This window comes from Copidosoma floridanum, unplaced genomic scaffold (genome assembly GCF_036245765.1).
Source record: "Copidosoma floridanum isolate Cflo_tuat_1 unplaced genomic scaffold, Cflo_Japanese_pri ptg000021l, whole genome shotgun sequence".
NCBI lineage: Eukaryota > Metazoa > Arthropoda > Insecta > Hymenoptera > Encyrtidae > Copidosoma > Copidosoma floridanum.
This window is the reverse complement of record NW_028321898.1, coordinates 32381047-32396766: the sequence shown is the minus strand read 5'-3', so window position 1 is coordinate 32396766 and position 15720 is coordinate 32381047. Positions and strand designations below refer to the sequence as shown.

Genomic DNA, 15720 nt, shown 5'->3' with positions numbered 1-15720 from the left:
TGAAAAGACCACTATAGAGGGCGTCAAGCCTTGGGTGGGAAAGTTTAAAAAAATTCTCTAACAAACATAAAACATTCATGCACTTTTACTCTCTGCTTTCGTATCTTATAATATATTATCTTATATTATATAATACTTATCATTAGGAATTTGTAAAAAAAGCACATGCTCGATTTGAAGAGTTCAAATAGAAATACAAATTTCATACATGTATATGTATATGCGAATGCACGTGAAGTGGTGCACTGTGCACTATGTGCAGTCTGCTGAGTCTGCTCTAGTGCTCTGTCTGCTTCATGGCATTGATATATATATATATATATATATATATATATATTACACATATATATACTAAATTTGATGTAATCATTTACTCATATAGCTGGTAAAAATACTTTGAAGGGTATGCTAAATGTCGGCATGGAGATCAAGATCAGGTCTTGTGTCAAAAGGCAGCGCTGGGTGAGAAAGTTTACCTGCAGATGCAGACCCATCTGCTTGCGTATCATTTGGTTTTTAGCTGAACAGGATGAGCTAAGTACAGTTTGTTGTTACTGGTAGTGTCATTGTTAGGTAGTATAGGTGGATTTACTTGATGTAAAGATGCTAAGGGTCAAGATTTCCCAAAGTGTCCAAGAATGAGGTACTTCTGGTTGACATAGAACTATTTAGTACCTACTGGTGGACGTGTAGTAGCTACTAAGTATAATTTTTTTGAAATAAGTTGAAATTATTTTGTAGGTCCCGAATATGACAGATGTGGCTCATATAAGAATCAGCTGATCGTTAAAAAAAAGAGTTAAAAGTTGAAAGATTTGGTAAAAGTGTTAAGTATGAAAAGCCGTAAGTATTTATATGTGGTGTATGAAATTAAATTAATATTTGAACCATTTAATGTTTTCTGAGAAATAAAACAACTCTGCTGTAATTCAGTAAAAAAGTGAAAACTTTATTTTATTAATAAATAAAAAAATATCTTAATTATTTTATACAATTTTCGTATTTACAAATTTTTTGATTTACATTTAAAATACACTAGTATTTTATTTGAAACACATTGAAAAATTAATTATTCTTATTTATATTTATTTCACAGATGTAATTTAATTTAATGTTCTTTCTAATCAAATCGTGAATCAATGATCTGAGATTCAGTTTCATAGCAACACTTTCTATAGAAATCTGATTTATATTACAACATTCATTTAATTCTAGTTTCCTAAAAGAGCAGTTATGAATTGACTTATGTGACCGTAGTATTGAGCTGCCACACTGTTTGCATCTTTTTTGGATTTAATGAGCAACCCACTGGTATTTAATGTATACACATATGGAAGAACAGCATAATGATGTTTTATATTTAACAAGCTATCGATGTCAGTCAGTTGACAACTGTCTATCGCATCATCGGACAAAAGTTTCAAAAAGTATCGATTATTTGCAGATCTGTCGCTGAAACATTTGTCATACCACAAGGCACTTACAAGATCTTCCGCATATATAATGAGCGATTTAATATTTCTCGCAGAGGCACGATTTTTGTTTTCTTTAAAACATTTTCTATATTGCAGTAGCAGAGAGCATACTCTTGATAATAAGGCACAGCTTTTAGTTACAAAACAGCCATATATGACAGCTGAGGGGGCCAAAGTAATATTCATACCATTATAAACTTCTAGTAAGTGAATTTGTTCATAAAAGGATAGTGCTTCGGAAAGCAAACTCAAATCGTAATGGTGAATATTGATAGCAGACATGATTAATTCTTTGGAAAATTTACAAATGATTTGCATATTTTCTATCAGCTTACCATCAAAACTTTGTCCTAAAAAAGGAAAATATTTGTCTTTGAAAACATCGTTATTTGCAACAAACAAATTCACCAATAGTAGTTTAACTGTCTTCATTATTTTAATTTTGTCGCTCAAGGATGAACAGTGGAACATCAATTTCATATGCTTTAACACATAATCTTGTAATTCTGTTGTTGAAACTGTACTCCACTGCATTAAGGGCAACAACTTGACGTGATGTTCATCCATGTAACAGGATAAATATTCATTTATAAAATAATTGACTATTGAAATACCGTGCTGCATATATTTTGAAAACTCTATGGTCATGTCTAAGATTCTATTCATTTCTTCATTAGAGTGACCACCATTTTCATATATAAATGATTTCCACAATGTGTAGTACAAATTATACATAAACCTTTGTTGATATCCAGCATCTGCGTAGGTTAAAAGGTGATAGCCAATCGAGTTTGACAACAATGATGTTGCTTTGGATGGCAATTTTATGTCAAAATGATACTGCCCGAGTTGGATGTAACTAGACACATCAAAAATTGACCTTTCTGTTTTTTCATTGAATATGCTAGAGCCAATATTGAAATATCCAATGGATGGAATAAGAGGCTCCTGATTTTTCTTTGTCCGGCCAATAGGAAATATCGTCCACTTACAATTGAATTCATTCGTTGTATGACTTTGCTGCAAAGTTGTGCGATCCCTTGCATCTTCAAAGCCAAGTCTTAAAATTTCCGGTATTGCTGCCCATATACTTTGTACATTGATAGCTGGGACTTCTTCTGGTACAAACTCTGGTTTGTATGATTTAAATAAGAGTAACAATGCTATTAAATGCTTTTGCGGCCTTCCATTAATTTCCTTGATTTTTAACAATCTAGATACTTGTCTTCTAGTAACATCTTCTGGTTTTGTTAATAAATAAATTAATTGAGCTAACCGAGACTGTAATTTTACTTCTTTAATCATGATGAAAAAGAATGGATCATAAAATATATACAAGGAATTTTTGTTGATCAACTGGTATTCCAAACAACCAATGAACCATTGCAGTAATGTATTTAGAGCTGTCACGGAGACAGAAAGCGTTAAGAACCATGTTATGATTTGTCTGGCTAAAATATCACTCAATTTTTCTCTTGGTATCATACACTTAATCAAAATGACACAATTTTGTACGCTCAAGTCTGCACGTTTCAACACATCCAACAGCAATTTGAGAGTATCTTCATCCAATCCTTTTGAAGAAGCCACATCTTGTAACTTATTAACAGACACACGAAAATCAGTCAGTGCTTTGCCTTTTTGTCTGAGTTTTCTTAAAAATATTTTGTGATCTTCGGTTTGGTTTGTTTTATCCATAATTGAAAAAACACTGTTTGAAACTTCACTTAACCTAATAAAAAAGAAAAAATGAAATTAAAAGTCATAAGAATAAGAATAATAAAGCTAAACTAGAGATACAATTTATCACTCACAAACATTAAAAGAAAAATTCTTTCAATGTGTTTATTGTCATCAGAGTTTCATGACAGTTGCTTAAAAAAAAAAAAAATATCTAAAAATTGCGGGAAGACCTCCACTGACAGTTAATTCAAAAGCGCAGGCTAAAGCCGCGATTACATGAAGCAATCCTGACCCTGAGTTGTGGATCCACCAACCACCAGCCACCACTGTAGGTTTGTTTAAGACCAACCACGCTGAAACAGATCAACTTTCTGCTGACTAAACAAACCTATTGAGAGAGAGAGAGTGTCAAAAAACCCCCAGCGTTCTGATACACTACAGCCTGTCCTTAATAAAGGTAACAAGATATAGGACGCCCTCGCCTCGGAGTCCTTATTCTTGAAAAAAAAAAATAACATTCTCTAAGGATGCCTTGTTCAATTTAAACCCTTCAAAGTGTCGAAGAAGGCGCTATATGGTAATAATTACCATATAGGACGTATTCCGAAATCATCACCAGCCAGTTACGACGTGACAACGTTGTGACAAAGTTGCGTAAATGGGAGCGCTACTGTCAATTTACTGATGATGTCCGTGATATCGTGATGTATCGCCACAATCTCACCAATAAAAAAGCAGACAACGTCAGTCTCCTTTTTACAGGTACCTATAGTAAATGTTCTATAAGGTCTCCTTGCTCTTTTTCATGACTTTCTGATATACGTTGATTATGATTAAAACAAAGCAGACGACAGAACGTCGAAAACTGTCACTAAAAAGAGCAAGTAGACCGACGTTGTCTGCTTTTTAACTATAGTCAGATTGCAAAACATCAGATTTCATCGGTATAAATCGACAGTAGCGCCTCCAACCACGCAACGTTGTTATATCTTACGTATGTACGTAACGTACTGGCTGGCGGCGATTGCGAAATGTGTAAACGGAATAGTATAACACAGGAACTGGAATGGTATGACCCCGCGTGACCCAATAAAAGAGGAACAGCGGAATGGTATAACCCCACATGACCCAAGAAAAGAGGAACGGCAGAATGGTACAACCCAATAACACAGGAACGTCGGAATGGTATAACCCCATGACCCAACAAAACAGGAACAACGGAATGTTGTAACCCCATGTGACCCAATAAAGTAGAAACGGCAGAATGGTACAACACAGAGACAACGGAATGGTATAACACGGTGTATTCCACAATTGCTGTCAGCCAGTTAGATATGAACTTACGACGTGACAGCGTTGCGTTGTGCAGGTTGCGTGGCTGGGGGGAGCTACTGTCGATTTATTGATAATGTGTTCCGCAATCTCTGCACCAGCACCTGTACGTCGGAAAATATCACAATTCTATCGTCTTAGGGTGCCTGTACATGGGCGTCTTGCAGTCTGGAGACTGCCAGCCAAAGCTTCGGCGGGCGATTCAATTCAAATTGATAGAGATCAATATTTTTTTTTTTCTTGCATTCCGTACAACAGACACCTTGTTTTCAATGAAACTAGACTCTGAAGTCGTATTTTGATTTTAGAAACTGGTTTTGGTAAAAAATTTCGAGTAAGTATAACAAATGACTAGTTTTTGCTGGCAGCCTGTTACTGCAATTTCCCTGTTTACCGACTAGTCGTTTGTTATACTGACTCCAAATTTTTTAAAACTTTTTACTAAAACCAGTTTCTAAAATCAAAATACGACTTCAGAGTCTAGTTTCATTGAAACCAAGGTGTCTGTTGTACGGAATGCAAGAAAAAAAAAATATTGATCTCTATCAATTTGAATTGAATCGCCCGCCGAAGCTTTGGCTGGCAGTCTCCAGACTGCAAGACGCCCATGTACAGGCACCCTAAGTACTTTGTTTACGATCAGAAAAAGTCACGAAAAAGAGCAAGGAGACCGTGATGTCATCTGCTTTTCTACTGGTGCAGAGATTGCGGAATACATCACTGACTGACATTAGTATAATAGGTATCAGTGTGTATCACCATCAGTACATCGACAGTAGCGCCCTCAACTACGCAATGTTGTCACGTCATACGTATGTATTACTGGCTGGCGGCGATTGCGGAATATATCCAAAGTGCCGTTAAACCGGTCCGTTTCCGTTCCTTCTTACCTGAAGTGCTGAAGTGTCGGATGGATACTCGGGGCTCGGGACATACTTAAATACATTAAGTACCAGTACTCTGTTCAATCTCGGATTAGTCGGATTATTCCGCATCGGATGTCGATGACGTCATGGTGTTAGTTTAGTAATACTCAAATATGTCATACTGGCTGTTATTATAGTACTTAGTACATAATAAGAGTACATACTATACTAACTACGCTGACTGCCAGCGTATAATAACAGTACTAACACTGCCAGTATACTGCCTGTATCTACAGGTATACTACAACAATTTTTAAATTAGTGCCAGATCGTCAACTCCAGCCACAGGAATTAATAAGCAAACATTACTTAAGAGTTGAATTTTAATTGAATTGGTTGCTTCAGAGTGTGTAGTGTGTGTATCAGTGTGCCAGCTGCCAGCTAAGCGTATATTTAATTTGTCACAAATACACACCTATACTAATATCCAACATCATACATGCACGAGTATAGCAGATAGATTGCGTGGGTACGTGCATGACTACGTGGTCGTCGACGTGGTCGTCGTGTACAAGAATTATCTGGCAGAAGTGCGTTAGTACTCGAGCAATTCGTTATAGTACGAGTCATCCTGGGATCGACTCCGGATGGATAATACATCACTGGCTGCTGGATAGCATTGGATTTGACACATCGTATAGCACATGAGAGAAAGAGAGGGTGAGATCTTCTAAGAGAGAGAGGAGTGGCTTCGAAAGACGCCGGCTGCTGCTCATCTGCATGCTGTATTATTACATAGTATCCACAGGTACAATTATCGAGCAGTAGGTATACCTGTGCTACGAGTACATCACCCTCTTCTGGAAGAATAGAACGTCGTCGGTCGGTACGTCGTGGTTTTGTACTACTACTTGGTGAGCGTGTACTCACTATTGTACCCAGAGCCCAGACTGTTTCATCTAGACTCTGCAGAAGCGTGAACCATGTCGTCGTCGGGCGACTTCGGCAACCCGCTCAGGAAGTTCAAACTCGTCTTTCTGGGTGAACAGAGCGGTAAGTTACATTGACGCGATTTTCTCTCCATAACACCCGTTCTTTCTGTACCATGTGTGCATATTTAAAATAAAACAGAGTCTTACTCTCTCTCTCTCTCTGCTGCTTATGTTTCTGTTGTTGGTTTAATTTAATTAATATACTTAAGTACCCACGTCGTGAGCTGCAACAGCTGCCGAGCCTTCATATCAGATCCAAGCATGCAGACGAAAGAAAAATTTTATTGACATAGAGTAATCGATGCTGAACTGTACTTCCTGTTGTGTGCTCTTTTGAAGTAGAATATTATTTCTCGTTTTCCGTACTTATCTCTCTACTTAGGCATCAATCTAATGTTTTACACGATTTTTGTTATTTTTACTTTGGTCAACCCCCAAGTAAGTATGTCTACTTGCTTTTTTTTTAATGTTTCAGTTGGCAAGACATCACTCATCACGCGGTTCATGTATGACAGTTTTGACAACACCTACCAGGCAAGTATTTGGTCACATTTTTTTATTTATAGTATATTAGATCTATATGTGAATTACAGTAGTTTTCAACGTTGTATGATGGATTACTAATAAATTTTAACGTTTTTCAGGCTACAATAGGTATAGATTTTTTAAGTAAAACCATGTACTTAGAAGATAGAACTGTGAGACTGCAACTGTGGGATACAGCTGGACAGGAGCGCTTTCGCTCACTGATTCCAAGCTACATCAGAGACTCGACTGTTGCTGTTGTTGTCTACGACATTACCAGTAAGTCATCATGCCAAAAATATTACACTTGAAAATAAATTTCATTCAAAAAATTAAATTTTTCAACATATTTTATAGATGCAAACTCATTTCATCAAACATCAAAATGGATCGATGATGTCAGGACAGAAAGAGGAAGCGATGTAATCATCATGCTTGTTGGTAATAAAACAGATCTCAGTGATAAGCGCCAGGTATCTACCGAAGAAGGAGAAAGGAAGGCTAAGGAATTGAATGTTATGTTTATTGAAACCAGTGCTAAGGCCGGATATAATGTCAAACAGGTATTCTGTACATTGATTGATGTTCTGAAAATTTGTATTAACATTTATTTTAAAAATCTACAGCTATTCAGAAGAGTAGCAGCTGCTCTGCCAGGTATGGATTCTACCGAGAACAAGCCACCAGAAGACAGTATCCTTTTTCCGTTTGAGAACAATACTATTTCAAAGTGTTGCATGAAATTTTTCAATTGCGTTTGCTTCCCTTGGTTCATCAATTTTGCTCTTCCAAATTTTTTTACCCAATTCTATTATCATAATTTGTCTTTCCTTATGTTTATTTATATTTTCCTTAATGATTTTTGTAACACCTCAATGTGTTGTTTTTTTTATCGTAGTGCAAGAAGTAGTATTAAAGGATACACCGATCGAACTCAGTTCCTCAGAAAGCAGTTGTGCATGTTAGACCGACATTGGCTGTTTGCGTTTGAATGCGCGAGTCGTTCAACATACAAATTATTTAATTAACAGACTAAAAAATAACTGTGTTATCATAAAAATTCAAGGGTTGAATGCACTAATTGCCAAAATATTCAAACAATCAATGATCGATCAATCAAATACACCATTAGTTTTGATATCTTTCAGTCGAACGTTTTTCCAAATGTAAGTTGAATCGGTCATTGATTGATTGAGTAAATTATATTGAAGATGATTTTTAAAAACTAAGTCTCACGAGAATGCGGTACATTTGTAGCAATAAATTAAAAAAAAGGTGCATTTATCATTAGATGTGATCACTTATAATTTTGAAGTGATTTAATGTCACAAGTCATCCCAGTTATTTTTCAATCGACTATTTAATTATTATTATAGCTTATTTAAATTTTTAGTATGTCAAAGATATGCTAAAAATAAAATCTGCTACAACGATGTGTATAATTGAAAGTACGGATGTGCATTGTGATTATATTTGTATGCAATATTTTTAAATTGGGAAAAACTAAAATTTTTTTAGCTTTTTGATTTATTTAATTTTAATATTTAAATATAATAATTATTTTTATTTTATATAAATGAGTATTATCTGCAATCTTCTAATTTACACACAAATATACAAACACGTGTGTGGATACGTGTGTAAAAATATAACTTTTAAAATCTGCTGGCATGTTGTATTGTGTCGCACTCAACTCTGTTTATGCACAATTAGTCAATTGAATTTTTTAATACATGCATTTGTTAAAATATTCCTTTGCATAGAAAAATTTTTTTTTTAATGATCAATGTAGTTAAGAAGAAAATTATTCGGAAGTACTAAAGAAATTATTTTATTCAACGAATTATTTAAGAGTAATAGTTATTGGTATGATATCTGTCTATAAGTTATTAATGCTGTAGTACCTAGCTTAGCTGTAACGATTAAATGTTTACTTACTTGAAGAAATTGTGTTCGGAATTTGTTGACTTGAAGAGCCGTACTTTTTGTATTTTTTCGAAAATGTAAATTCATGCATGAAAATGTACTTTGCTCTGATGAAAAAAAAAAGTCCGTCCTGTTTTTATCAAATTGTTTCAAACGTTGCACGTACTTAATTGTTAAGTCTTATGAAACAAATCATTTGATGCACGTGCAACAAATTTTTCTTCATTGATAGTGTAATAATATTCGTCCATTCCGAAGATGAAACTCTATTGTTGTTAACAATTTATGCTTCTGTTGACTGATTCAATACTTACATAGTTATGCAATAAATATTTTTATGACAACAGTGTAACTTTAATAACAATAATTAAAAATGGTTTGACTTAAGAGCAGAAAAGTCTCATTCTTATTAAACGTATGTCCTATTTTATTAAGAAAATTTATTCAAATTCTGTTTTTTTTTGCAGTTTTTTTTTGGTATTCTAATGTTGAGAAAATTTACATTTATACGAAATGATGTGTACATACATACGTACACCTTAACAGTGTGCGTAAAATACCTGAAATATACTTTTAAATTATTTTTTTGTTTTGCAAAAGTTTTAGTTACGCAAATAAAGTATTTCAAAAATCATAATCAGTGACGGAATGATACAACAGAAAAATTAGTTAACGTAAAAAAATTTGCCTGCAAAATTGTCCCTTAACATGAACATTGAAAAAAAGCTGTCGACCTGCAGAACCAGTCACAAATGCAAAACGGAGGCGAGTCCGACGGCGAGGGTGGCTGTATTTGCTAGGATGCTGATTTTCATGTGATGTTCACGTGTTGGCTGTGATCCATTCCGCGCGCGCGTGAGAGGGTATACAGCTGTGTCAACAGCAGAAGTGAAGAGAAGAAACTAAGTCGCAACGAGCCTCATCCCATTGTCCTGCATACTTACATGTTTATTTATTTATTTATTTTTTTCGTCAAGGAGAGTCCAAGTGTAGAGAGGAAGAGGAAAAGAAAAAAAAAGTGAAAAGGAACATCAGTATCTCCAAGGAAGATCCAAAGAAATGTGGAAGCAAAACGCGAGTATCCAAGCAGTACAACTGTAGATACTTAGTTGGAGTCGATTTCATGCATGTCCTTATCTCTACATCTCTCGGTATTGTTTTCTTGCTCTTTTAAGGCTGCGAAAGACTTTCGTTGTGTGAATCTCAGGAGAAAGTTAGTTTAACTCTGATGTCTTGTGTCCATTGACTGATGGTGAATTGATGATTTTTATATGATTATAGACCGCCGATTGGGTTTTTCAACCTTTTTCGCGTGAGTATACACGTAGAAAACTATTATACACGAATGTTCGAATGATTTTTCAACTAAAAAGACTTTTTAGTAAAATCAAAAACCTCATACTCTCCTCAAGCAATCAAAGTATTTTACCACAGTATCGTCAAAGTTTATTGAGTTTTTCCTCAAATTATTGACAAATCTTCGAACATTCATCACACTTAGAAAAATTTCAGCTACTAGATAATTATCATTATCTGAAAAAATCGAATTTGAAAATTACATGTTAAGTAAATTATGTTTGCAAAAGTTATCATTCGCTAGTAGTAATTTGTCAAAGTCGTCATACATTATTCTTAAAACAGTAAACATTCATTTTCCGTTTTTATAAACTTAAATTTGTAAGTTAACTTACAATTAAGACTTGGTAGTTTTTGTAAATTATAAAAATAGCCTAATAAAGAATTTTGTATGCCACATTAATAACAAAAAAAAAAAAGATATTTATTTTTTGTAATCCTTTTACCCAAACCTCTAAAAACAACTTCATTAGGCTCTGAATCTTGAAAAAATTTTTTTTTTTGTAGTTGAGTACTATTGAAAGTCTCGATTGCACGAAATATTCGGTTCTTGTAGTTTTTTTTATTTTTTTTTATTGTTTGTACTGTTTCACATTTTCCTGGAAATTAGGAGAATGGTTTTACAGACACAAGCAAGTTGAAGACATTTTTTAATTATAGGATCAAAGGATAAAATTTTCATGTTATTTATAACGATATTATTTTAAAAGTATATACAGCATAATTATATACAAAAAGTTCGCGAAACTTCTCCGTCTGGAGTCAATTTAACGTTTTATTTTTTATTGATGCTACTGAAAGTCGTTAAGTCGCCAATAAAGGTATATTCTTATAGTTGATATTTCATATTACAGTTAATATTTTTTATAGGCTCAATAAAAAATGGCCAGAATGTTTTCGGAACGAAAAAGAAAATTGTCGTTTTTAGATGAATTTTTTTTTAGTGAAATTAATCTCATGCAAGCTTTTTTTTTAAATGTTCTTGTAAATTAAATCGAGAAACTAATATTACCTAACATAACTAGGGATTTTCAAGCTATTTGAGTTGTTCCAAACCGTATGATATAATATTAATTTTATACGACTCCTTGATTACTTTCTAATATGTGAAAATTAAAAAAAAATATACAACAATAAGTCAAAACATTGCAGAAATTAAAAGTATATAATAATTCAATCATGGTGAAATTATAGGAAAAAAAAAAAAATAAATAAAACATTAAATCGTTTGTGAAATAATTTTTTTTTTTTCTACAAAATAAAGGTTTTATAAAAAAAGTTGAAATAGTATTGGAGGTATTTTATTTTATTCGAATATTATTACTTCTGTTTAAAACTACAAATACAATCATACGAATTGTTTTACGTTTCATACAAAATTTTTCATAACATACGAACTAATTTCAATTTATCTTTGCACACCAAACAATAAATAATTGTATGTACAATCCCTAAAAATAAAAACTTTTCTCTATCGGTTCCATAATTTGTATAGATGATTATTTCAAAGACTGTATTATGTACAAATCCATCCAATATGTATACATCGGTTTGCGTTCAAAAAAAAAAAAAAAGAAAAATAGAATCACGTAATTATACATGGGCCTCACCCACAAATGCTGAAAATACATGAGTGAAAGGAGATACGGTAATCAAGTCCACTTGGTCAATAACTTTGAAAAATTTATCTTTGTGGATGAAAAATTAATTGTTTGATCGAATCACGAATATGCTCCGTACAAACGAATTATGTATCGCGGACTACTTGGACGAACTTTTCAAGTGCCGTTTTCACTTTTCTATCCTCTTTGTCTCTCTTAGCGAAGGTACACATATAATAATTATAGTGCCTATTCGTATACATGGTTGTCGAGGTAAAAAGAGTACTTGTTACATCATGTGTTATACGGATACATGGCAGTATCGCGTGTAGTTGCTCTTTGCATTGGTGTAATAGCCAATTTTATTTTTACAATTTACAAACCCGCTAATGAGAATGAAAATCGCCAAACGGCACCGCACAATTTTTCGATTGATTGGTTACTTTTCAATATTCGTGGTCTCATTCTACAAGTATCTTAATTTTCCGTTATCGAACTTAACTTTTACTCCACGCCTTCAAAATGTTTATGCTTTTGATTCAACTAACGTAAAGACAAATTATTTTTTAAAACAAATTTTAAAAATCGTGTGCATTGGCAAACATCTTTTTCTATCGTTTTATTCGTTTGGTGAAATATGAAAACAACGCAACAAAATGTATTTCGAACGTTTTCTCGACGGATGATAATTGAAATCGTAAAATAGCTTCATCAAAAAAATTAACGGAGTATACAGTCAGTACTTTTACATATAATACACGGAATGAGATCCAATGATGAATTTGAAATATACAATTCTACGCAGTTGATAAAAAAAACGTCACTTTCACAGCAAACTTTCGTTCAATCGAAATCATGTACTCAAATTATTCACGACGAAACGCCCATCACACAATCCGCACTTTTGCTTCGGTAAAAAATTTTAACGATTAAAATTCATCGCAAGTTTCAACAAATGGATCTCTAGCTTTGTGGTAGAAGAATTTTTATACTTAAAGTACCAAACCTACGTTGACGTTTACTTTTTTTTTTTTTTTTTTCCTTTCACCTCAAATATTCACGAGAGGATGTACACGTACCAAATATTTTTTGCATCTATACACACGGGAATGATTGTAAAAAATTTAGAGGAAAGGGGGGGGGGCGTAAATTATCGGGGATCATTATTTTCCGCGACATATCGGAGTACGCGCGCATCCACTGATTAAATGCTCTCCAATTATTCACGAAGTTCGTTACTTTGTGCACAAATTGGTTTTTCAACGGCACGAGAACCAACGTGCCCTTGACGAACAAAATTATTTTCGCTCGCGTCGCCTCACACACACACACACCGTCAATAACTTTTTTCGAAAAGCATCGAAAAGTGCGCGAAATTGCAGTCACCAAAACAAATAGAATCAGCTACAAACACAATGTAACGTCAAGTACGAATCTTCAAATAGACGAGCCCGGATTTTTAGTGCAGTCCCCTCGAGCAACAACTTTGTACGCGGGAAATGCGCGCGTGCGTATCCGGACGATCAAAAAGAAAAAAAAAAGGAAAATCCGTATACGTAGTAATATTTACAGCGCTAATCAGTACAGTTACCCGTCACGCGTCGGCGTAACATTTTTCCGTTGGAAAAAAACTGGGCACATCCGCATGAAAATCGCTCGGCGATTAATACGCGCCCTCGGATGTGTGTACAAAGTCTCCCGGGGGACGACGGGAGGTTGGGGGGGGGAGGGGGTGGTGGTGGTAATTTATTATACGTATACCTACGTACGTACCACAACATTATTTACAATTTCCGTATCCGACGCCGCGGTCACTCCACCATACCTTATACACCGAGGTTCGTTTCGGAGAAAATATTTAAAAAAAACTAACTCGTACACGTGTGTTTATCTCGCGTATCCACATAGCGAAAAAAAAAAGCAAGAAAGAAATCAGAAAACGCGCGGATGTCGCACACACATTCGCCTCGAAAAGGAGAGCCGGTCACACATGACTCGTCCACTTTTTTTGAAATACTTTTGTTTTACACCGTAATGTAAGTATGATAGGTATATTAGTCTCTGCGCGTACAAAAAACTGCACTGTATATATATATATATATATATATATGTATTTATACGGATTTAGATAAAGTCGCAAGAGAAGGCGGACTCTTGCGGCTCCTTTTCTCAGACGCGCAGCTCCTCGTTGGTGGTGAGCTGCTGTTGGTGGTGGTGGTGGTGATGGTGGTGGTGGTGGTGTTGGGTCCTCTTGAGGGTACCACTCGAGCCGGGGAGAGCGTCGACCTGTTGCAACTGGTTGGGGCTGATAATCTGGCCGATCGGCGGTTTGGGGTTCTTCGGCGGTGGCGGGGGCATGGGCACGTGGCAGGTCATCGAGTTGGCCGGCGGATCGGCAAACACCGGGGGTGGCACGTGCTGGACGCGCCGGTGCTCCCCGGGCTTGCTGTTGGCCTCTGCAACAGTGATGCGTGTATACACGTGATGTGCATCTCGGTTTAAGGGCCCCTCGCGTCCGACGGCTCGTCGAGGCGGAAATTTCAGAATTCGGTCTGGCTGATCCAGTACGGCTGGCCTGCTGGAATTTGGCACTTTCAGGCGTGCGCCTTCGACACGCGTCAAAGGTAACCATATACGCATGGACGACAAATCAAAATTCAAAATGGCCGATGTGAGCCTAACAACGACATGTTTTTTTTCTTTTTTTTTCATTTCCGAGCACAAAACTACACATTGTCAGACGGACGGGACATTTTGAATTTACACCGCGCGTCCATGCCTACAATTAGAGGACTCACTGATACAAGTACATACTTATACGTTTGCCGTAACTCGAATCTCAAAATTTCAACCTCGACTTTTGTCATCGAATAATACATATATTTAATATACACGTGACCCATTGTATTGATATTATTGTTAAAATCCATGTTTGCAATATCTGCCATTTTGAGTTTTGTGTGTGCCATTTGACACGTCTATGGTACTAAAAATGTGAAAAAAAAAAAAAAGTAAAGTCATGAGAGTCGCCGTACCAAGCTCCCCGCATATGTTGTTGGGCATCTGTCCGTTCTCCTGGCGCTTCTTGGGGTAGTGCTGCTGGTTGTTCTTGTCCCGCTGGTAGTACACCCCCGCGAATATAAGGACATTGAGTATGAGGAGGCTGCAGCCTATGGCTATCGTCACGCTGAGGGCGGTGCTGTAGGCGGCGAAACCGTCCTCCGGCTGGCTCGTCGTCTCCTCGTAGGCCAACTCGTTGGGTCTGGCCGACGTCGCGTTCGCCGGCCGCTCGCTCGTCGACTCTGGGCTCGGGGTTGGCTTCTCCGAGGTCGCCGGTAGCCTCTGGATGAAGCGCGGTGGCACCTGACCCGCACATGGGCATTTATTTTATTTCATTTTTTTTTTTTTCATAGGGGAAAAAATAGGGTATGGAACGAGACAGACCTGCTCGGAATCCAAGAGATGGTGGGACCTAGGAACGTCATCGGATCCGGGCTTGTGCAGGTCGGGAACCAAGTTCAGCCAGAAGGACAGCCTGTGGGCTCTGTAGTACTTTTTCAGCTTGGACTTGACGTCTGAAAGGGCAAGACGGAAACGAGGTCGGAATATTGCATTTACCGCAGTATAGCGTGGCAGTTAAAAGATGCGTTTTTTTTCCCTTACTTTGGGGGGGGGGGGGGTAATTCATTAGGCTGGCGCGAAAGTGAATGGTAAAAGGACGCGGCATATTGAGGATGACGTACACACCGCGGTGGGATGAGCGAAAGGAGACACTTTTTTTTTGAAGGTGGGTTCGTTTTAATTTCAAAGTCTCTTTTGACGTGGCTCCCTTTTAGACTCCTCTTTTTTTTTTGCTCGTGGCTGGGCGTACTTTTGCTGTCTACACAGGTTTGGCTTTTGAAATATCTGTGCTTGCCTAATGTGGCACAAACCAACGTTATAAATATTCTAGAGGTCGAAGAAA

The 15720-nt window shown here is 36.2% G+C and overlaps 3 protein-coding genes across 7 annotated transcripts in view; 1 reads left to right on the top strand and 2 right to left on the bottom strand.

The window, feature by feature from the left end:
* Positions 1–1013: 1013 nt before the first annotated feature.
* Positions 1014–8634, bottom strand: LOC106643024 (centromere protein I). 2 transcript variants are annotated; one of them, XM_089594285.1, is made up of 2 exons: positions 8605–8634; positions 1014–3143 (listed from the first exon to the last, which is right to left on the bottom strand). In XM_089594285.1, the coding sequence occupies exons 1-2, from the start codon at positions 8632–8634 to the stop codon at positions 1212–1214; spliced, it is 1962 nt and encodes a 653-aa protein (XP_089450411.1). In that variant the 3' UTR covers positions 1014–1211. The 2 variants fall into 2 exon arrangements, with proteins under 2 accessions (XP_089450411.1, XP_014213463.2); XM_014357977.3 differs by lacking the exon at positions 8605–8634 and adding an exon at positions 3290–3333 and having other exon boundaries at positions 1014–3207.
* On the top strand, positions 5313–10552 carry Rab6 (RAS oncogene family member Rab6). Of its 4 annotated transcripts, none has more exons than XM_089594288.1 (7): positions 5313–6076; positions 6165–6409; positions 6824–6882; positions 6993–7152; positions 7231–7436; positions 7500–7566; positions 9526–10552. In XM_089594288.1, exons 2-7 carry the CDS (start codon positions 6340–6342, stop codon positions 9597–9599), a joined length of 636 nt encoding a protein of 211 aa, XP_089450414.1. In that variant the 5' UTR covers positions 5313–6076; positions 6165–6339; the 3' UTR covers positions 9600–10552. The 4 variants fall into 4 exon arrangements, with proteins under 4 accessions (XP_089450414.1, XP_089450413.1, XP_089450412.1 ...); XM_089594287.1 differs by having other exon boundaries at positions 6156–6409; XM_089594286.1 differs by having other exon boundaries at positions 5313–6409.
* Positions 10553–13925: 3373 nt separating this feature from the next.
* The window catches only part of Nlg3 (Neuroligin 3), a 116305-nt gene continuing 114510 nt past the window's right edge, over positions 13926–15720 (bottom strand). The window contains exons 10-12 of the mRNA XM_089594871.1: positions 15201–15331; positions 14792–15119; positions 13926–14212 (exon numbers count right to left, since the gene is read on the bottom strand). Coding sequence (XP_089450997.1) covers positions 13926–14212; positions 14792–15119; positions 15201–15331 — 746 coding nt within the window. The remainder of the gene's footprint in view (positions 14213–14791; positions 15120–15200; positions 15332–15720) is intronic.

What these genes read in the sequence shown, in the direction of transcription:
- Rab6 (XM_089594288.1), top strand. Translation starts at nt 6,340, where the DNA reads ATGTCGTCGTCGGGCGACTTCGGCAACCCGCTCAGGAAGTTCAAACTC. An exon ending in GTTTTGACAACACCTACCAG is followed by an intron (nt 6,883 to 6,992) that starts GCAAGTATTTGG and finishes AACGTTTTTCAG; the next exon opens with GCTACAATAGGTATAGATTT. An exon ending in TGTTGTCTACGACATTACCA is followed by an intron (nt 7,153 to 7,230) that starts GTAAGTCATCAT and finishes CATATTTTATAG; the next exon opens with ATGCAAACTCATTTCATCAA.
- LOC106643024 (XM_089594285.1), bottom strand. Translation starts at nt 8,634, where the DNA reads ATGCAAAGGAATATTTTAACAAATGCATGT. An exon ending in ATATTTTAACAAATGCATGT is followed by an intron (nt 3,144 to 8,604) that starts ATTAAAAAATTC and finishes ACCGAAGATCAC; the next exon opens with AAAATATTTTTAAGAAAACT.